This window comes from Rhopilema esculentum, chromosome 10 (assembly GCF_057945365.1).
Source record: "Rhopilema esculentum isolate cy_ngs chromosome 10, ASM5794536v1, whole genome shotgun sequence".
Lineage (NCBI taxonomy): Eukaryota > Metazoa > Cnidaria > Scyphozoa > Rhizostomeae > Rhizostomatidae > Rhopilema > Rhopilema esculentum.
In genome coordinates, this window is record NC_142824.1 from 7,998,252 (window position 1) to 8,018,497 (window position 20,246).

The 20,246-nt window shown below is 36.6% G+C and overlaps 4 protein-coding genes across 5 annotated transcripts in view; 2 read left to right on the top strand and 2 right to left on the bottom strand.

The window, feature by feature from the left end:
• The window catches only part of LOC135692607 (bone morphogenetic protein 2-B), a 44,605-nt gene extending 25,147 nt beyond the window's left edge, over nucleotides 1-19,458 (top strand). The window contains exons 3-4 of the mRNA XM_065210803.2: nucleotides 1,091-4,084; nucleotides 19,270-19,458. Of these exons, the coding sequence (XP_065066875.2) occupies nucleotides 1,091-1,947 (857 nt within the window). The 3' untranslated portion in view covers nucleotides 1,948-4,084; nucleotides 19,270-19,458. The remainder of the gene's footprint in view (nucleotides 1-1,090; nucleotides 4,085-19,269) is intronic.
• Nucleotides 7,837-16,363, bottom strand: LOC135692570 (uncharacterized). 2 transcript variants are annotated; one of them, XM_065210750.2, is made up of 10 exons: nucleotides 16,214-16,363; nucleotides 15,421-15,492; nucleotides 15,128-15,178; nucleotides 14,505-14,839; nucleotides 13,918-14,036; nucleotides 11,474-11,644; nucleotides 10,448-10,937; nucleotides 9,719-9,838; nucleotides 9,115-9,164; nucleotides 7,837-8,797 (listed from the first exon to the last, which is right to left on the bottom strand). In XM_065210750.2, exons 1-10 carry the CDS (start codon nucleotides 16,307-16,309, stop codon nucleotides 8,586-8,588), a joined length of 1,716 nt encoding a protein of 571 aa, XP_065066822.2. In that variant the 5' UTR covers nucleotides 16,310-16,363; the 3' UTR covers nucleotides 7,837-8,585. The 2 variants fall into 2 exon arrangements, with proteins under 2 accessions (XP_065066822.2, XP_065066831.2); XM_065210759.2 differs by lacking the exon at nucleotides 15,128-15,178.
• Nucleotides 16,374-18,026, top strand: LOC135692646 (zinc phosphodiesterase ELAC protein 1-like). Its single transcript, XM_065210852.2, has 2 exons — nucleotides 16,374-17,319; nucleotides 17,591-18,026. Exons 1-2 carry the CDS (start codon nucleotides 16,470-16,472, stop codon nucleotides 17,794-17,796), a joined length of 1,056 nt encoding a protein of 351 aa, XP_065066924.2. The 5' UTR covers nucleotides 16,374-16,469; the 3' UTR covers nucleotides 17,797-18,026.
• LOC135692661 (large ribosomal subunit protein uL11m) lies at nucleotides 18,263-20,159 on the bottom strand. Its single transcript, XM_065210893.2, has 4 exons — nucleotides 20,018-20,159; nucleotides 19,453-19,548; nucleotides 18,697-18,787; nucleotides 18,263-18,510 (listed from the first exon to the last, which is right to left on the bottom strand). Exons 1-4 carry the CDS (start codon nucleotides 20,105-20,107, stop codon nucleotides 18,341-18,343), a joined length of 447 nt encoding a protein of 148 aa, XP_065066965.2. The 5' UTR covers nucleotides 20,108-20,159; the 3' UTR covers nucleotides 18,263-18,340.
• Between the last annotated feature and the right edge of the window lie 87 nt (nucleotides 20,160-20,246).

Genomic DNA, 20,246 nt, shown 5'->3' on the forward strand with positions numbered 1-20,246 from the left:
GACCACATTTTATCGGTGACAGATTTCTTTGACAATAGCTCACTTCAAACATACTTTTTATGAAGAAAAATCTTTGTAGCTTTTGAAACTTTTCAAAGTAACGAGTTGCAACTTTCAAAGCAGAAAAGTGCATTCCCCAAATCCTCACAAAGTTATTTTTGAATGTGCTGCTTTGTGATGCAGTAATTGGTCGAGGCTGTACGAATTTGCTGCCGTTGCTAAGGCTACACTGCTGATGGTATTTCTTGCAGCAGACAAAGCATGATTACCTCTTGTTTGTTTTTACCGAAAAGGGAATGTAGCATCATTATCAAATTCAATTAACTATATATTCATTTAGAAACTTTATTTTCAGCTTTTTTCTGTTTGGCCGTTCTGTTAAGGGACACGCTATGTAACAGCAGGTCTTTAAAAGCTTGGATATTTCCCTGGCTTCCGCTGTAAGACGATTTGTTTGAGTTTTTCAGCAATTCCAGACTCCTGATAATACTTTTGCGGTAGTTTGGTTTTTAAAACCCACTACGATACATCCACAAGATTGTCAGTTAACAAATCTCCCAAAAAATTACGTCTGTCTTTCCTACATAAAAATTTCGATTTAAATGATCAAAAGCCTCAAAATTTTCACTCTTAACTTTAATTTTGCCATCAAAGAATAGAGAATTTTTTATGCGAATTATGATTGACCCGACTTTACCTTTTCTTTCCTGGTAATTTGCTTTGAATTCTTAACTTCACAACATTGGCGATTTGCTAACAATAGCTAATGAAACTGATACTATTTGAACGAACCAAGCTTGAACTTTAGAGCGCATGTCAAGTAGGTCCCACAGATTTTTTCGGTCAAAATAACACTGACAGTTCTTAGGTAGCAATAAATTATTTACAACTTTTGCTTCTTGGTGCTTCAGGTTGCTAATTTATTTCCTGGATCGACTGTGTGTAAACTGGGGTCTAAGCTAAACGAGCTAAGTTTCCTTTCACTTGACATAAATTAAAGATCCGTCGTAACTTTATTTCGAATGCTCCGGATATATATTAAAGAAATTTGAAATGTTTTACCAGTTAAAGAATATTTTTAATGTTTCAGACTCGAAACTTCAGTTTGGCAAGGAATCTATATTGTTCAACCTGAATGATTTTCCAAACAACGAGAAGATTCGAAAGGTTGAGCTGCATGTTTTCAAGACGGCTAAAGATTCGTTTAGAGATGGAGCAAAGGCATATCTCCATGCTCACACTCACAACAAAGGAACGTCAAGGCTTCGGAGATCTCTTGTGGAGGAGCGGCATATAAATACATCAGAACCCAAATGGGAGAAATTTGATGTGACAACTGTCGTTCAAAATTGGCTGGATAACCGTGTAAAGAAACATATGTTTACAATTGAAGTGCAAAATGCAAAGAATGGATTGACTCTACCCTGGGAAGCAATGGTACTGAGCAAGGTCGAACCATCCATGGTTACTGTCATGGATTGGGAACGACAAAGGCCGTTTCTTGTTGTTGAGAGTTCAATAGCCGGTATGAAGCGAGAACGCCGCGCGGTACGAGGAAATCCGCGCGGCCGGGACTCGAACCGCCACAGCAGCAGACACCGAGCAAGAAAGTTGCACGAAAAGGCGAAGAAAGAAATGTGCCGAAGAAGACCTTACTACCTTGATTTTGAAAGCATTGGTTGGCACAAGCAGATAGTCCATCCCATGGGTTTCGATATGTACTACTGTCAGGGCACATGCCCCAAGCCCCTTGGACCCCATATGAATACAACAAATCACGCTGTGATACAAAACCAAATGAACAGTTTCGACCCATCTTTGGTTCCTCCTCCGTGCTGCGTACCTTCATCGCTAGGGGATACGAACATTTTATACATCGATATGGGGAACCAAATAGTCATGAAAACTTACTCTGACACAGTTGTCCAAGGCTGTGGCTGTAGATAGTGGTAAAATTCAAAACAAAAGCGCAGCAGCCCGTCCGAGGGATTTGCGTTTCCAGTAGACCCCCGTCAATCGATGACCGTAGACTGAAGAAACGAGAATTTGCCTCCTTTCATTGACAGCTATAGGCATTGCGTTGACCGTTTACACAAAAGTCTTCTGAACTGGAAAAGAAGAATCGCTGAATTGAACAGTATAGTTAACAAAGTCGATTGAAAGTGCAACGCATTTGTTGTAAAAGTCGCAGACGACGTGCAACGATCGACATCCGGGATCCATTCTCATTACCAGGCCTATTCTAATAACAAAAGGTCTTGTAGATTATAATTGAAAACAAAGCCATGGAGATAAGTATCGAAATGTACAAACGAGTATTCAAATCCACAGAGCAATTGTTTCAACCAATGTGATTGATCATATCTAGTACTAAAAGGGTACATTTTAGTAAGGAGCATTTTTAGTTCAAGTAAAATGGCAAGTAGACTGGCAAAGAGATCACGTCAAAAATATCTAGTATTTGCTTTTAATCATATCACCTCGAAGTGCATTATGAAATACCTATATATGTATCAGATTGGTTTAGTGTTTTACGGATTGTCTGAGATATAACGAGACGAACATCAAAATTTGAAGACGGTAATTTGATGATGCCGTTATTTAGCACTCTATTGAAGTAAAATGAAAAAGCTACTTTATCAAAGATGCGACAATCAAGAAACACTTTTCAAGGAAATGTTATTTAAAAAAAAATTGGTGTCAGAAAATCGAAAACATCATTTGCAGTATTAAATCGCCACAGGGCAGTTTGACACAGAGTTTTAGGGTTTCATAGTGCTATTTTGAAACACTCTTTGAATTGAAGTTGAAGTTAACTTTTAAGTCATTTTAAATCAATACCCGAATTGGAGTAGACACAAAACTTGTAGGCTACACAAAGGACAATATATAGCTTGGGAATATGCTTATATGACAATGGTTCGTATTTTGATTAGTAAAACCCTAAATGTTTAGAGATATCTTATCATTAATTTTTTCCTTGGTTGCAACCAGGATGCTATCAATTGGACTTGTCAATTTTACAGGGGCGGACAGTCAGCACTTTCCCAGGGATGCTGCTGCTGATATTATGGGGGTCCGAAAAAGTGGATTTGTAAAATTTAGAATACAATGAAGAGACTCTGTTTAGAATGCGATCGTTTCCCAGCATCCCTTGTCAGTCCACTTCTGTCATTTGACGTTTCTCTATCATTTCAATGAATATTTTTCAGTAATTATCTATCTTATGCTAAAATCAAAAAATTGCAATTTCCGTGTACATACCTTAAGCGTTCCCTTGTTGAAAGCGTGTAAATATAAAGTGAATAAGATGGTAGTTAATAAAGCAGTCATTGCATGCCAGTAACAGGCCTAGTAAATTTCTGCGAGACAGTACCCTTTCGAGTTGAATGATCCATCGAAAAAAGAGCCAGTTGCTTAATAAAAGTATCAGATACAATAGCCCTATATTTACTAATTCAAGCAAAATACCAATGTTTCCCAGATTAAAATATATATATTTTTGTAACGGAACACTTTTTGTGTAGAATTTAAGTATGTAGTACTAATAACATTATTGTCTAGAGAGAATGCTTGTTAAGTGACAAAGTATGCAGTATTTAAATTATTACGTAAACTTGTAATCGAAAGATAGATGTAACATCTGAAGCGTTGTCTAATTAATTAAAGAGTTACGAAGCACCGATATTATATTTCTTTTCCAGTAGCCTCAAATATCTTGATGAAGGTAAGCTGAGAGAGCTTCTGCTCTATCCTCAAGGCACAAGAATCAGACTCGCTAGGTCATTATTCACCGTGAGCTAAAAGTCAATCAGGTCCGATGTCTTAAGTTGATCGAAAACTCAAAGAATCGTGTTCGGAATGGTTTTTAGAAATCTCTTGTGGCTGTCCTAGTGAACAAAGTTCATTGAACCATTTGATTAGCAGGGTTTTCGATACTCTCTTGAGATTTTGCCCTGTCCTCATCAATTATCATCAGAGCAGCGAAAACCACGATGTTGACGAGGTAAAATGGTAAAGCTTGGCTCTCTCCATTATCTCGATGATATTTTTTCCTTCTTAATAGTCAACAAGGACTGTTTAGGTAAGGGAACTAAATCTTCCATCTTTTTCACAAAACAGAATGGTACATAGTAGTTGCGTACCTTGCCTTGCCTAGGCCATTAGTATTGAAAACGTGCTACTGGGAGTTTCTGAAGAATAATCAGAACTTGTAAATGGCTTTGAAAAAAGCAAACATTTAGTAAACTAAAGCTTTTCGTCTGACACTCTTCAGAGTTTAAAACGTCAGAACATAGATCGAAAACTCTACGCTAAGAAATAAATTCGAAATTTTACACGCTCAACTTGCCAGACACGATATTTCTGATGCTTTGGAATTTAACAAATTACGAGCACGACTAAGCGATTTGGCGTACGCTTACAGCGGCTCTCCCATCGACCACTCGATTTTCTTTTGCATAGAGAACATTTTCAAGCATTAAAATCTCTACGGTCTAATAATGACATCTTTATTACTAAGCCTGATAAAGGTTCAGGAGTGGTTATTTTGAGCAAAAAGGACTACATCCAAAAAATGGAGAATATTCTCCTCGACAAAGAAAAGTTCGAAAAATTGGGTGACGTCGAAACACAGGATAAAACGGCCAAGCTAGAGCGGAAACTTCAAAAACGCCTTTTGGAGCTGGTTATTTCAAAAGTGTTGACCAACGAAGTTTATGATGGTTCACAACGTCCACAAATGTATGGCCTCCCTAAAATACACAAGCCGAATGTTCCACTTAGACCCATTTTGTCTATGATTGGTTCAGCACAACACGAACTGGCTAAGGCCCCGTTCACACGGGAACGCAATCGTTCCGTTCCATTTTTGTTCCAGTTTCTGAAACGAAAAGGTATACTGTTCACACGGTAACGGAACGATCGCGTATCGATTTTTGTTTACGTTCAGACGGGAACGCAATCGTTCCGTTCTGCAATTTGCGCGCCAAAATAAGCGAATGATTTTTAATGCGCATGTCCATAATGGAGATAGATTTCATCATTTCGATTTATCTCTGAGCCATCTCTGAATTTTTTAAACAATTTGAAAAAATGGAGAATACAAAAGCGCCCCAAAATAAGCAAGCTCGTGGGAAAATTGAAGCCAACCCTAAAAGGAAGGAATTTCAATGTTTGCAGAATGGTGTTGAATCTTTTAAATGGACTAATGGCGAGATTCAGTCAATGGTGTTTTTGAAATTCTCCATTTTTTTCGTTGAGTTTATTATTGTCACCTTTTCCTTCCCTCATCATGCGCCAGGGGCAAAACTCTTATCGTTCCATTTTCTGGACTAGTTCTGCGCGTTCACATGGGAACGGAACGGAACGATTGCGTACCGTTCCACTTTTCGTATCACTTATTTTATCGTTCCACTTTTTGGAACGGAACGATGTCGTTAGAAGCGTTCCCGTGTGAACACAACCCCTGAGCGTTCCGCTTTTCGGAACGGAAAAGAACGGAACGGAACGATTGCGATCCCGTGTGAACGGGGCCTAAGTGGCTTTCTGAAGTTTTGGACCCTGTTCTTCAAAAATATTCAAAACATTGTATCAAGGACTCTTTTACGTTCGCTGAGTTCATGCAAAATTTGAACATCGAAAACGAAACATCTTTCATATGTTCTTTTGACATTAGCAGTCTTTTCACTAATGTCCCTTTGAATGAGACCATCAAAATATGTGCCGACGCAAAATATGTACCGAAGCGAGCTTAATAGCCCACCATTCCCAGAGGAAGTATTCATTGAACTGATGGAAACTGCAACACGTTCAGTTGAATTCAGCTTTAACAATGAAATGTACTAACAAAAGGATGGTGTCGCTATGGGTAGCCCTCTGGGACCGGCCTTGGCCAATATCTTTGTTGGCTTTCATGAAGAGCGTTTGTTTGACTGCGACCAAAAGCCAGGTGTCTATTTTCGGTATGTGGATGACACATATACTATTTTCAAAACAGAGGCTGAGTGTGATACTTTCCTAAAACGCCTTAATTGCCTTCACACAGCCCTACATTTTACATTTGAAAAGGAAGAAAATAACTCCTTGCCATTTCTGGATGTTTTGGTTGAAAAATCTGACACTGGATTTCTCACTAGTGTTTACCGTAAACCCACATTTTCGGGGTTATACACTCGATGGAGTTCGTTTTGCCCAAAACAAAGAAAAATCAGCCTCATCAAAACGCTTACACATAGGACACTGATAATTTGTTCCAAGTCTAAACTTGACTCGGAACTTGAAAAACTAACTAAGATCTTTCTGGAGAACGGCTATCCAGAGGATGTCATTTCAGTTTACATTAAGGAGAAGATAGGAAATTTCTCGGCTGACGTAAAATTTGGTCCTCAAAAGTGCCCGGTCTATCTAAAACTACCCTGGATCGGTAACAACTCCCTTCGTTTTGAAAGCCAAATAAAACAGGCCATAACAAATTGTTTCTTCGCGGTCAACCCACGTGTTATTTATAGTACAAAAAAGGCCCTTCCGTCCATTCAAAAGGACTGCGTTCCTGCCACAAAAAAAGTTTTGTTGTTTATGAATTTACGTGCCAGTGTGATTCTGGCTACGTAGGACGCACCACCCAAAGATTGGAGGATAGGATAGAACAACATGTTCCATCTAATATTAGAAACAAAACCCATCCCCAAAGAGAACAGCCACCTCGGTCTTGCAAATCTAAAATTACAACTAAAACCTGCGATTCTGCTATCGGGCAGCATTTGCTAGAGAACCCAGATTGTGCAAAAAACTATAATGGCGACATGTTTCGGATTATTGGTAAAGCCCGATCGTCGTTCCACCTAGCAGTTTTAGAATCTATCTACATAAGCACGAAAAAACCGCTGCTGTGTAGACAAAAAGAGTTCGTTTTCACCTTAGGACTCCACTGGTAACATCCTAATAGGCAAGCGGCACTGATTGGTCAACCTTTACAGTCATGTGCTCGTGTTTCTGATTGGCCTATTTCGATCCACAACTGGGTATATATATTTCTTAGCGTAGAGTTTTCGATCTATGTTCTGACGTTTCAAACTCTGAAGAGTGTCAGACGAAAAGCTTTAGTTTACTAAATGTTTGCTTTTTTCAAAGCCATTTACAAGTTTTGTACCACCAAAAGATTGTTTGAATAATCAGAGCATGCAACGAAATGATCAGTATACTAAATTTCTACAACAGCCAATCGTAAGGAATCGATTCGCAGATTAAATCTATACTTGTTCCTGTAACTTCTTGTTGTTTTCTCAGGTTTATAATGTATTCACTTCAATTGATTCTTCGGCTTACGTTTCAAGTTAAGGGTGTGCATTTGATTGATATTTTCAAAACACAGTGAAAGCGTTTTGCAGCAGTGTCTGAAGGTATAAAGAGGAAGGAGACGTTTTTTAATGAGGAGCTTTCGGGACTGTGTTATATTTATTTTTTAGGGGGTTTAGGTAGCCAAAACTAGGTAAAAATGCTGCCCCTGAACTCGTCCCGTCTATACAAAAATCGAATACTGTATGACCTTAATGGCTATGTTTGATAAACAAGGGCAGAGACGTAAACCAAAGTAGAATCGTTTATAGTGTAAGGAAGCAAGTAAGAAAGAAGACAAATAAAAACCATAATTCAGTTTCTCTTCTTCGATATTCCCCTACTGAAATGTACAACCTCTTCTGCTACCTATCCACCCTATATCTCAACTTAAACTTTATCTTCTTTCTCGCTCACTAACAACAACAACAGTAACTCTCGTTCCAGTCCCTCATTACTCACATACTCACAAATAAAGGCATGTAGACTAAATCAAGAGTCTTTGAAACGGAGTTCAAAATCATACACGCATAAATATGCAAAATAAAACATCATACAAAGGTGCGTCATTTTAAGACAAAGCATTGACCGTATTGCAAGAGCTGTTTACTTGCAATTACATGCAAATAAAGACATTAAAAAGACTTGGAAAAGCAAAACATCACCAGGAAAGGCCAGCATTGATGTTCCAAAAATGACTGAATTGCATGATGGTTAAAAGATTTCGTTAAATATATTACCTCGTTTTGAAAAAGCAAAATATACATTAAGGTACCAAAGGCCATCAAACAAAACGTAGGAGACATGTCAAAGAGAGAGTCAAAGAAGAAGCTTCACAGAAAATAACCGCGTCATGGTTGAAATTATCCAAATAAAAAGAACAAGTGCAAAGTAGAGTCAATGTTTATCCAGGTTGAGGAACATAACCTTGAAAGGAACCTTTAACGTTTTCTAGCTCTGCAGCAAGAAATCTAAGCAAGAGCAGCTTACATTTCAAACAAGCATTGCTTTAACTTAAATTCATTTTTTCAAGAAGACGGTTGACTATCACCGTTACAAAAAGCATGTACATATTTTAGGTTCACCGCATCTTCATACGATCCTCTTAACAAAAATAAGGCTCTATTCAGGTGGGGGTCAAGGCCAGGCTTCTACAATACAACAAAAAGGTACCTGAATGCTTCTGTTACCCCTAACAACGTGCAAGCAAATTAACGATAGACATTCACATCAAAACAAGGACACATGAATTATTTCAATTCATCTGGAGACCAGTCTTCATCTTCGCAATTATCGTCATCATAACTAGAAGATTCGCTCTCGGCATCCATGTTATCGTCAATAAAACTGTCATCATAATCATAATCGTTGTCATCGGCATCATCATCGCTGTCTCCTGCAATAACTGACTTTTTCGGTTGTTTTCTGGTCCTGGCTGACTTCCTTGTCGACGGCAGGTCACCTGAGCCAATTGAGAAAAGAATAAGAGAATCAGTTGTCTGCGCGCGCATTTTCAATTGCTCACAGACAAAAGAGATACAGTCTTTATGTCACAAGAAAAACACTCGAATGGTTGCAAATAGATAATGCTTGTCCACAACTGGGGTAAACTGTCTTTATTCTTCACACAGATTGCGATTTGATTGGAAAAAATAACAATTTTGTTTTTCCTTTTCTCAAACTGGTTGACAAAAGCTCTATTAAGAAGTCTTGTAAATGTTTTAATAACTGGGTAAAAATCAATTCATTTCTTTAATCTCAATAATATATAAACTTTACCAGCAAGGTGTTGTGTGTGTTTGTACTCCAGCTTGTGTTGTGGGTTCTTCCTAAAAAGAGACATTTTGACAAAGACAATAAGAGTTATGAGAAATGTATATGAAGAATGAAATTCCACCTGAATGAAAATGAAAACGAGTCATTTCTCTCGTCTAAGCATACCTCTCCTTTAAGAACATAAAAAATATAAAATAATTTATATCGGATAAAAATCTGAAATTTTATTGAATTGCCTATTCTCGTGTAAATGGGCTAACAAAAATGCAAAGTACTGCTGTAAGATACTATCAGGTTTTGAATAGATTACTATAAACTTCGATAAATACTTCATCAAAATGAAATCATTGTCGTTTTTTGACAAGGAAAGCATGGTCAGCATAGGATGCTTTAAGCAATACTTTTCGTTTGGATTTATGGTGTCAGATCAACTAAATAGCTTAAGCTACATTGTATTCATCAAAGCTCTGCTAGCCAAGAGAAGCATATGCTTCATTGTCCCATAAATAGACCTTTTTTATTAAGAGCCTTTTTTATTCAGAATAAGCAATATCTGATGGAACATTTTTCATGAATATTGACCAATGATAAAATTGCATGCAATTACCTGTAACAGCTAGTTCCATACGGACATTCTTGCCTGTCATCAGTTTGCTCTGAAGACTCATCTTTGTCATCATCACTATTGTCACTGTGGGAAAATTCCTTGAAATGCGCCGGATTTTTTCTGAAAAGGTAGCAGGAAAAAATGTCAATGTATCGCACCTTGGGTACAAAAAATTGCAATCTTATAATAATATTGTCTATAGCTAGAAGTTTATGGATTTAAGGAATTTTTACATACACAAACAAGCATCAATTTTCTCAAGTTTGTGGCTAGCTTTATATCTCTGTGTAGATAATGAAAACCATTTTAAAAGCAAGTTCTGGGACAACAAGGGCAGGGTTGGACTTATCAAAAAGCGAAGCTTGTTACATTGAGTAACTGTTACGAAATTACTTTAAAAAATTCTTTTTTGCGGTACAGAATTCATAAATGGCTTTGAAAAGAAAAAACATTTTAGGTCTTAAGAAAGCTTTACATGTGCTCTTTCCATCAATGTTCTGACGTTTTATACTCTGAAGATTGTAAGACGAAAAGCTTGAGTATGTCTTGCATTTTTTAAAATGTTTGCATTTTTTAAATATCATTTCTCTTTTGCACGAAAACTCCGAGAAGATGAAAATGAAAAGAAGCCTTTGAGAAACATGCTGATGCATTGCACTTCGATGTTATCTTTGAACTATATTACAGTATGTTGAAAAATGAGTAATTTCTATAGAGCAATTCCTATACCTGTAACATGACCTGCCATATTTGCATTTTGGTAGTTTATCTATAGATTCATTTTCGCTTGAAACGCACTGAGATATATTCTTTCCATCTTTTGCCTTTTTAATTTGTGAACTTTCATCCTTTGATATTTTGTTCTTTGACCCCTCACCATGTTTTGCTGTGTTTTTGGCTGATGTTTGATAGTCAATATCTGCTGCTATACTTCCAAGATTTTTGTCACATGCAATACTTAATTCTTTACGATCGTCAAGCATTATATTTGAACCTCCAGAATCCATGACATTTTGCTCATTGTTAGACTCCTTCAAAATCTGATTTGACTTCACAGGTTCATCCTTGCAATCTTCGGTCAAAATTTTTAGACGTTTTGTGTCAGAAATTGGATTGGCGTTGGTTTCTCTCTCTGATAATGTTCTCTTTCTATTCTCAACCTGAGTCGGTGACTCAACATCTGAGTTTTTGTCTGCAAGTGTTTTTGCCTTTGGTGAGACTAAAATGATAACAACGTTACGAAAACAAAGACAATTATTTCATTAATAAATTAATCCATTTATTCATTTATTCATTCAATGATTCATTCAATCATTCATTCAAAATATCTTAGAAGGCGATAACATTGGTTGGCAACGCGCCCACCACTAAAAAGTTCAAAATAAATATCAGCCAATACAAAAAAAGCTAAAGCCAAGAGAATCGAAGAGAAGCTGAAGCTAAATGGTGATCATCAATAAAACTCATGGCCAACGAAAGATCAACACAGTTACTTTAGAGTCAAATTTTAGGATTTTCACAGAGCCAATGGTAGTACAATTTACTGTACCGCACTGTACTGCACTACACTCCACTGTACTGGACTGTACTGGACTGGACTGTACTGCACAGTTCTGAACTGTACTGTACTTTACTGTACAGTACTACATTGTATTGTACGACAAGGTACTGCTCTATATTGTACTTCATTCTTTTGCCCTTTATGAAATTGTACAGTTACTCTCTATTATCATTTTCAATGAAAACGCCTCGTACATTGACTTTTCGCTGTGCTTGATCTTTGCTTTTGATTCTTTGAAGGAGTTCTAGCATCCTTTGGTTTTCCGCCTGTTTTCTTTGGAGAAGTGTTTTGTTGCAGCACTGCCGTCATCCAGCATGGTAACACCCTTTTTTTGTCAGCCAATGGCAAAGTTGTATTTGAATTTGCTTGAGAAAGAGAATAAGAATATTTGATAGTGATCACGAAAAATATCCTTATATAATTTACACACTGGTGCTGTAAAAATTTCATTGGACTAAACGCTGTTGCCAATGCAAAGGTAACAAATGCATAAAATCAACACCTTTCATGTACTACGTAGTTTAGACCTTATCTTAAGAATGATTTTGTTGATGTTTAAAAATAGCAAAGAAAGAAAAGTTCGGAATTGAGAAATGATTGTCAGCGTTGGATTGCAAAATGTTTTTCGACAGGGCAAAGCAGGGGTTGACCACGGATATGGATATCCAGGGTTGACGCATACACCAGACACAACAGTAGAGGCAACAGGCAAGTATGGCATATACCAAAGCAATATCCTTGTTACTTGCAAAAAAGGCCTCTCTTCCCTTTTCTGGAGAACAGAACACGAGTCAACAGATACTCATAGAACTATTCAAGATTATTGCGTGTCATGACTGAATCAATCAGATTCCAAGAGATGGGGACGGTCCTGTAAATAAGATGCAGCCGAAATCTTTCTTACCCGCATAGTTTAATCCAAGCAGTGCAGAGATTATCTTGTGTGAATAAATCGTAAAGCTTTGGCGAATTTTTATAATCCAGTTTTGATCTGGAACGGTGGACAAGATTAGAGTCCAGACAAGAAATCTAGGCTTCAAATAACTCCGATTCTGGTGGCCTTGAAACAAAGCGGCCTTTATTGTTGAATAAGGTAAAAAAGGCAATAACTGGTTCTTCATGGAGAAAAGCAAAGTAAACGGTTCTTCTAGGCAGATAGACGACTATGCAGAATATCCTGAAATGAAGTTGCTGGTATAAACGTAATGAGAAATACAGAAAGAAATATGATGAAACATTTTACTCAATTGAAAGCTTGAGAAACCAAATAAGATTCCCCAAATTTTCTATAGAGAAGTTTTATAAAGGTACCAAGAGGATCGAAAATGTAGGTAAATAGCTTCTAACTTGCACCATCAACATCAGTTTTTCCAAGACGACGTGGCTCCCAGTATAGAATGCATGATATCTGAGCATTGGACGAAATGTTCGTGCTGCGTTGTGTTAGCATCGCAACCACAATCTTTCGCCGACGTGTACGGTACAAGCGTCTGCTGACATAAGGGGAGCGCGGATCAAATTAATTAGCCTTTGAGAGGGGCTGAGTGAAAATCCAACAAGTATGTAAGGCGTAATTAAAAAACTGTTGGCTTCGCTTTGATGAGAGAATGTTTTCTAAGTTATGTAGTAAATCAGGGTATGAAGCTATGTAGTAAATCTTTCAGCGAACTCTATCAAGGAGAACTCTACATTTTCATCTTTAAAAAGTTCAAGTTTCTTATAAACCCTTTTGAATGTAACTTCCTCGATACTTCCATTTGTCATTGCTAATTTGAAGTGGCATAGTTAGTCTGTTCTAGCCAGCGTGCAGACTTTAATTTCCACTGCAAAGGAGGGCCACGATGGAACTAAAAGGGTGGCTATTCCTTGCGAAAAATGGCTAATTTTCACATTACATACTCATTGAATATGATCACATGCTAAGGTCTGCAATAAATCAAAGGCCAGAATCGGCGAATCGAAGTAGCAAGATGTGGACTGGAATTCAGCATAGTCGGACGAGGAGTACGCAAGGGATACCTGCTGCCAGGGGCGGCGCCAGCCACTAGGCTCTGGGAGGGACAAAACAAAAACTTTTTGCCCACGCCCTTTTTACTGTCGGAAAACGCCCCTTAACCAATAAGGAGCACCAATTTTACCAAAAGGAAACGCCATTTACCAACTTTGGTTACTTTAAGGCAGCTTCAAGTCATAAGATTACATCACAAAACTATGTTGCCAAAATATTGCACCTACCCCAATATTTTCTCATCGAATTTAGACGAAGTACAAAACTGATCCTGCCGAGAACAGGGGGAGGGGGCATGTTGAAATGAGAACTGGTTGAAAATAGTCATGGATGTCAGAATAAATTGTAAAGGGGCAAAGGAAAGAAGAAGGATAAAAATGCTGCATGCCATTAGGGATGGGAAATATTCAGCCTCTGGGAATACACCCAGAGAAAGAAAGCTAAGTGCAAAAATAACTTAGTAGGTGTGTAACAGTATTATTTGGGAATTTATTGGGGTGGAAGGGGGTGCTTCTACTTCATATATTTCTGGTGCATTCACATTTCACTCCATAATGGCACAGTTGTCAGGCAAGGCATCTTGATAGTATCCATCACTTTTCAAAAATGAGAGGAATTGAAGCTAGATACTTTTCTCTTGTTCTTGTGGTTCTTCATCTTTAGTTGGAGTCTTTGCTTCAAAGGTGATGTTGTCAGCTACTCCTTCTTCATCTATTAAATCATCATTGTTTGATTTTAAACTATCACACCTTTGAAGAAGAAAACATGTGTTATAAGAATAAAAATAAAGTCAATTGTACTAGCAGACAGTGCTGCTATTCAATAATTTGTAGTCTGTACATCTAGAGTATTTGTTCATGCTATAAAGAAAATAAACACTTTTTAAAACTTTGGTTTTGTGGACAGATGTGCATAATAATCGATGGTGGGCATCTAGAATATGGCCAGACTTACAAATCCTAGAAATATTTTGTGTGATTCCATAGATTTGAGAAGGGGTGATCAATAGAAAGTATAACAGAGACAACAGAAATAATAAGGGAGAACAACGATGGCAAAGGGAGTGGTGGTGTGCAGCTAAACCTAAACTTAGGCAAATGAACTGTTGCCTTTGATCAAATTCTTTTTCATATTGACAATCTGTCATTAAAGAGCATACAGTTTGGTTACGATTCTCATAACAATACCAAACCAGACATAATAATAAGCATGTTAACCTCATCTCAGGTATTTTGTAAAATTCCTCTGAGTCTGAAACATCAACTGATTTTGGGTCATTGGGCTCATCTGGTACTTGTTTGCAAGTTAGCTGTCCATCTTTACTTTCTTTCTCATCACTATTACTCTCAAGAGATACATCTTGATTAATTTCAGAGTTTATTGTCTCATCATTACCATTGCATCTTTTCGTGGTGTTATCTCCCTCAATCGTAAAGATGAAATCTTCTGGAAGGAATGATATGATATCACCACAGTCTAGAGTTTTCCAAGTATCTTTCTGAAGTTGTAGTTTTTTGTTGTCATTCCAATAAAATGTAGGGTTTGAGGACATCTAAGAAAACAATAGAACTAACTTACTAAATAATATCTACAATTAGACAAATCACAAGTCTATTATGTAAATAGAAATAGAAGTCAGGGGTCAAGGATTGCACATAGTAGATTTTGATTTTTATGATTCCCCCTTTTAGACTGAATTTCAAACTACACCAATCTTATCAGTGATATTCAGAAAAGATTGCTTTAACTTTATATATGAGCAGAAATGAAGTCCTGTGGAAAGAGCAAGAAGCTCTCATAAAATATTTCAAGACAATACCAAGAAGTTCAAATTTGTCACCTTTTGGTAATACCAATCCATGTTTAGTGCCAAAGCCCTCCAAGCAATACACTTTTTCACACAGAATCAAAAAATAGAATATTTTCAATGTGTTAATGAAATAAAGAAAAAACAATATACTGGCTGAAAATATATTAGAAAAGCAAATATTTCTAATAACTAGCATTCCAAGAAGGTAACTCCATTCTATCACCACTAATATGAAATTCAAAAAACTACTGAGCGTTTTGGTTCAAGATCATGTGCAGGCTACAAAGCATAAGAAAATTAGAAGGTATCAAGCTCCAGCTTACAGGCTTGATCTTCAGCTTTTTCTCATGAAGAGAGATTATGGCATGTGACCTTGACACTTTCATATCTTTTATCTGAAAAATTAAAATCATATTGAATAGCTGAAATAAAAAGTCAGCAAATTGGGTTATTTAAAAACTGGGAGTAGGCTCTTGCTTTTGAGTATAAAATATGATGTTTTTGATGTAAAAGAATCATCAATAATTTCCCAGTTTGTGGGCAGTTTCTTATTAAAATACTTCTTACTCAATACTTGGCTTACTCTTAATTGTTCTTAGGGGAGCTAGGAGAAAAAAAGTAAAGCAAATGTTTTTCAAGTTGATGTTTTTCCAAAATGTGTTTTCAAATGTTTCTCTTTTGAAATTATACAGTGAATACATCAAAAATTCGTGGTATATACACCAAAGATTTATGGTCTATTGAGATTAGCTATATTTGATCAAATTTATTTCAAAACATTGTGTTAGTAGACTATTTTTAATTGACGATTCATCATTTTCAATCAAAAGGCCTATAGTGTTTGTTATTTATACTGATTGTTTAACATTGTGTTATGTTGTAAATTTGTTTTACATGGCGACGTGATGCTCCTTCCATGCTCAATAAAATTTAACAATAAGCTTTTGTTTGTGAAAAAAGTTTAATGGCTCATTTAATGTTTTCACCACATTTGGTAACACTTTATACTGATTGCTTAAACAACTTTGTGGGATTTAATTGACTGATTGTCAAATCCTAACATTGTATTTAGATTCATTTCGGCCCATTCTAAAATATTCAGAATAAGTCACTTACATTTAGAAATGTGCCCCGCCCAATTACAGTTTCACCTTCAGGGATACGGATCCTTTTGTTCGATTTCTTGGAAAAGAAAAAAAATTCTTGTGCCATGTTTAGCAGTCGCGGAAGTAATATTTTACAAATCAGCAGAGGGAAGCATAATTTCTGTTTCAAAGAGAGGTTCTTGTATAATGGGTGCATCTTAGAATGTAAACCCGGCAGGCTGCAATAAACAATAAACACCACCAGTTCATGGGGGCTACGATTGACAATGACGATGGAGCTTCATTTTCTAGGAACTGGATCATGTTATCCAAGTCCAAAACGAGGGGCTTCTTGTGTAGCTTTTAGAAGTGAAACCGCAGGTGTTTGGCTATTTGATTGTGGAGAAGGGTCGCAAATACAATTACAAAGAAGCGAGATTAAACCTGGAAGGATTACAAAGATTTTTATCACTCATTTGCATGGGGACCACTTGTTTGGACTCCCGGGGCTTATGTGTACGATCGGTCAAAACAATATCCCAGAAGACAAAGTAATAGATATTTATGGTCCAAAAGGGCTTGCAGAATATCTCAGGATATCTTTAAATGTTTCGTGCTCTCAGCTTGGATATAAGTACTTTGTACACGAAATTTTGGAACATGGGGACACTGGTACTCCAGTACATACTACTCTCCATCCGAACGAAAAGGACACGCCAGAAGTCATCTCAAAAAATTCTGACAGAGGAAGCTGGAGAGTTTGTAAATCAGGCAACTTTTCTGTGGAGGCATTTCCATTAGTACACGCAATTTTTTCTGTTGGCTATGTTATTACTGAAGACGATCTACCTGGGAAACTGGATCCAGCTTTATTAAAATCAAAAGGAGTTGCTCCAGGGCCCATTTATGGTAAAATAAAGAAGGGGGAAAGTGTTACTTTGGAAGATGGTACAGTTTTGGAACCTTCAAGTCTTCTTGGGCCTCCCAGGAAGGGTAGAATTATAATACTTCTTGGAGATACTGCAAATTCAGATAGCCTGATTGGCAAAATTGACAAAGTAGATGTATTAGTACACGAAACAACTGTTGAAAATGAGATGGAGGATCTAGCTATTGAAAGAGGACACTCAACACCAGGTATAAAACATTAAATTACTAAATGCTCAAGCAGGGGTAATAAAAGGCAAGTGAGAAGGTATAATTCCCTGAACAAATTGACTTTTCATCCTCTAAAGGCTAATATGTACCACCCTTGAAGAGAATATTTTAACTCTGAGACTCCAGCACAATATATCTTTTTTAGTCATGCCAAGAATCTCATAGTTCATAAAGACAATATCTCAGTCCAATATTTCTAGAGGAATTTTAGTGGATAATATAATTTTTGCACTTATTTTCATTTTTTTAGGTATGGCTGGGAAGTTTGCTACCAGAATTGGAGCAAAGAAGCTTATTATTAGTCACTTTAGTCAGAGGTATAGACCCATAGACTCTGTGTTGAAAGGAGATGAAGTTTCAGTTTCCAAACTACTGCAACAAGCCAAAAAAAACTTTGCTACTGAAGTTATTGCAGCAGACGATTTTAAAATTGTAGCTATCGAAACACCAAAATGAATTATTTTTTATCTAATGAAATATACTTCTAACTAGTCTGTTGTATAGTGTTTGATACTGCATTAACAGAGTTTCATCAACTTTGGTCTGTGAGTTCAAGTGATCTACACACTAAAGCATATAAATGGGGTTGATGAAGACTTAATGGTGCTTCGCGGTCCAAAACAATTGATATGCTGGTCCCAGCAAACTTGTTACCTATTCAAACAGTATTTCTCTACATGTTTCTCTAGAATGTAAAAGTGAAACAAAATATTATGCTGTGTTCAGATTTTTCATGTTGATATTTTCACATTGGTTGGCATCTTAGGTTTGTTTCTTTCTGAGGCTAATAAGAAAATATTGTCCAACCAAAACAATGCTTTTTGATTAAAAGTTATCTATGTAGCAAACAGTTTCCAAGCAACATAGATTTGGACAATACCCTAATAAACGGAAATAAGTTTATCTGGACCTTAAACGCAGGTTTTGCACCTTGGTTTTATTCACACCTAAAACTTATACTCCAAACATAACAATAAAAAAATATTTTTCTTTGTACGGGTCAAGTTTCTGTTCTTCCTGGAACAACTTTAATTCCTATACTTCTTGCAGATCCAATTATTATTCTACACACTGCCTCTAAAGGAAAATTTTTCATGGCATTGTCCTTTTTCTTGACACAAGCAATTTCATATATGTGCTTTAATGTGACTTCTCCAGCAACTTCTTTTCCTGCAATCAAATTTATATGGTATTAACATTTACTGGCTCTTTGGATCAAAATATAACATTGAAATATAATAGTGTATTAACAAATATAACACTGTGCCTAACTTAATGGTATGTGACAATGAAATCAAATTAAAAGGTTCAATTTGTTTATCATTTTTTTTGAGTCATGCAACTTGAACAACATACCTGGCTTACCAGCACCCTTTTCAATATTTGCAGCCTTCTTCAGAAAATAGCTTGTTGGTGGTGTTGAAGTTTCAAATGTGTAGTTTCTATCCTGTTGAATATAACGTGAGACATCAAAAAACCTTAAATCGTGAAACCAAGGGTAGGCCTCTCAATCAAAGTCATCTGATTTAGTGAGGTTATTTCAAAGATTGTCTAAGGGGTCCTTTTGAGCTTGACAAATAGAATATCAACTAATAACAATCTATTTGAAACAAGATCAGCTGTGACTCCCTTGAAAGATTTTTGAACAATTGTCAGATTTTTTTCTACAATGTCAGGTACAATTTTTAGCTATGCATACTCAAGCTTATTAAAAACAACTAATTTAAAATATCATCAATAAATATAGTGCAAATATAAATCTAGAAGTATGAAATCCATTTTGACAACGGTAAACTTCAGAGTTGAAACCTGAGAACAAAACAAACCAAGTGCGCAATTGTTTTCTGTTTAATTTTTTTCAAAGAAAACTTTTTATGCAAAAAAATTTTTTTAGATTTTAATTGGGATAACATCTCATATTTCTTGCAGAATGGCACATGAAAATGCAGAAGCTGAAATGAAAAACACAAGGATCAAACTAGCTGAAATTGATTCAATACAGCACATGATTGACATATTGTTACGCTTGATATGATAGGCACCTGGTTTACCGTTGTAGCCATCTGGTTTTATAAATCACAACAGGAGCCGTACTTTCAAGCAAAAAGTTACCTTGTATATTATTTTTGTTGGTATGGGAATCCCTGGCTTGATATCTTTGGTCTTTTCATTGAAGTCTTTACAAAATTGCATAATGTTTACTCCTCTCTATGAAAAAATGAAATACGGTTGCATTGGTTTTTGCTAGTTTTATCAGTTCATTAAAAATCTCCTAAATACACGGCTACAAATACAAATTCCAGAGCATGACAATAATGATGCACCGAAGATGCAGGGGCAGTAGCTTCCAGGGCGCACCTTAAAGTATAAAATTGAATATAAATCTGGAAAGATTTATTGTGCTGACACACCTGGCATCTTCGTGTGGATTTTGCACAAAAATACCTGAGGTGCAGGCCTGTTGGTGCACAAACGTTTGTGACAAAATTAGCCATACATACTCTATTATCTGGAAACTGGAGGCTAATAATTTTCAATTTCAATCAGATTGTTATTTTAATAAAATATAAAATTGGCTGTAAATAAGCTATATTTTTTCCAGCCTATTTAGATTATGACGATGATGTGAAAAAGGAAGGTAAAACGATTATAGCCAAGTAGAGTGGAAAAGGTTTACCTGTCCTAATGCAGGCCCAAGTGGCGGTGAAGGTGCCGCCTTTCCGGCTGCAATGTACATTTTCAGCACCCCAGAAAGCTGCTTAGCCATTGTTTGTTAAAAACTTAAAAAGTCCTTCAAAAGGTGACAATATACATCAAATTTATAAACGATGTTCTATCTTCGACTTCTCTCAGGCCAAGCTGTCTCGTTCGGATGAAGACCTCGTAATCAAACCAGGTATGGATTT

Excerpts from the sequence above, each read along its gene's own strand:
- LOC135692646 (XM_065210852.2), top strand. The coding sequence starts at position 16,470 with ATGACGATGGAGCTTCATTTTCTAGGAACTGGATCATGTTATCCAAGT. Across the intron at positions 17,320-17,590 it reads AAGAGGACACTCAACACCAG|GTATGGCTGGGAAGTTTGCT; the intron begins GTATAAAACATT and ends TCATTTTTTTAG.
- LOC135692570 (XM_065210750.2), bottom strand. The coding sequence starts at position 16,309 with ATGGCACAAGAATTTTTTTTCTTTTCCAAGAAATCGAACAAAAGGATC. Across the intron at positions 10,938-11,473 it reads AAGCACAGCGAAAAGTCAAT|TCTCACCAAAGGCAAAAACA; the intron begins GTACGAGGCGTT and ends TTATCATTTTAG. Across the intron at positions 9,165-9,718 it reads TATGGAACTAGCTGTTACAG|GAAGAACCCACAACACAAGC; the intron begins GTAATTGCATGC and ends GTCTCTTTTTAG.
- LOC135692661 (XM_065210893.2), bottom strand. The coding sequence starts at position 20,107 with ATGGCTAAGCAGCTTTCTGGGGTGCTGAAAATGTACATTGCAGCCGGA. Across the intron at positions 18,788-19,452 it reads CAACAAAAATAATATACAAG|GATAGAAACTACACATTTGA; the intron begins GTAACTTTTTGC and ends TATATTCAACAG. Across the intron at positions 18,511-18,696 it reads AAAGGGTGCTGGTAAGCCAG|GAAAAGAAGTTGCTGGAGAA; the intron begins GTATGTTGTTCA and ends ATTTGATTGCAG.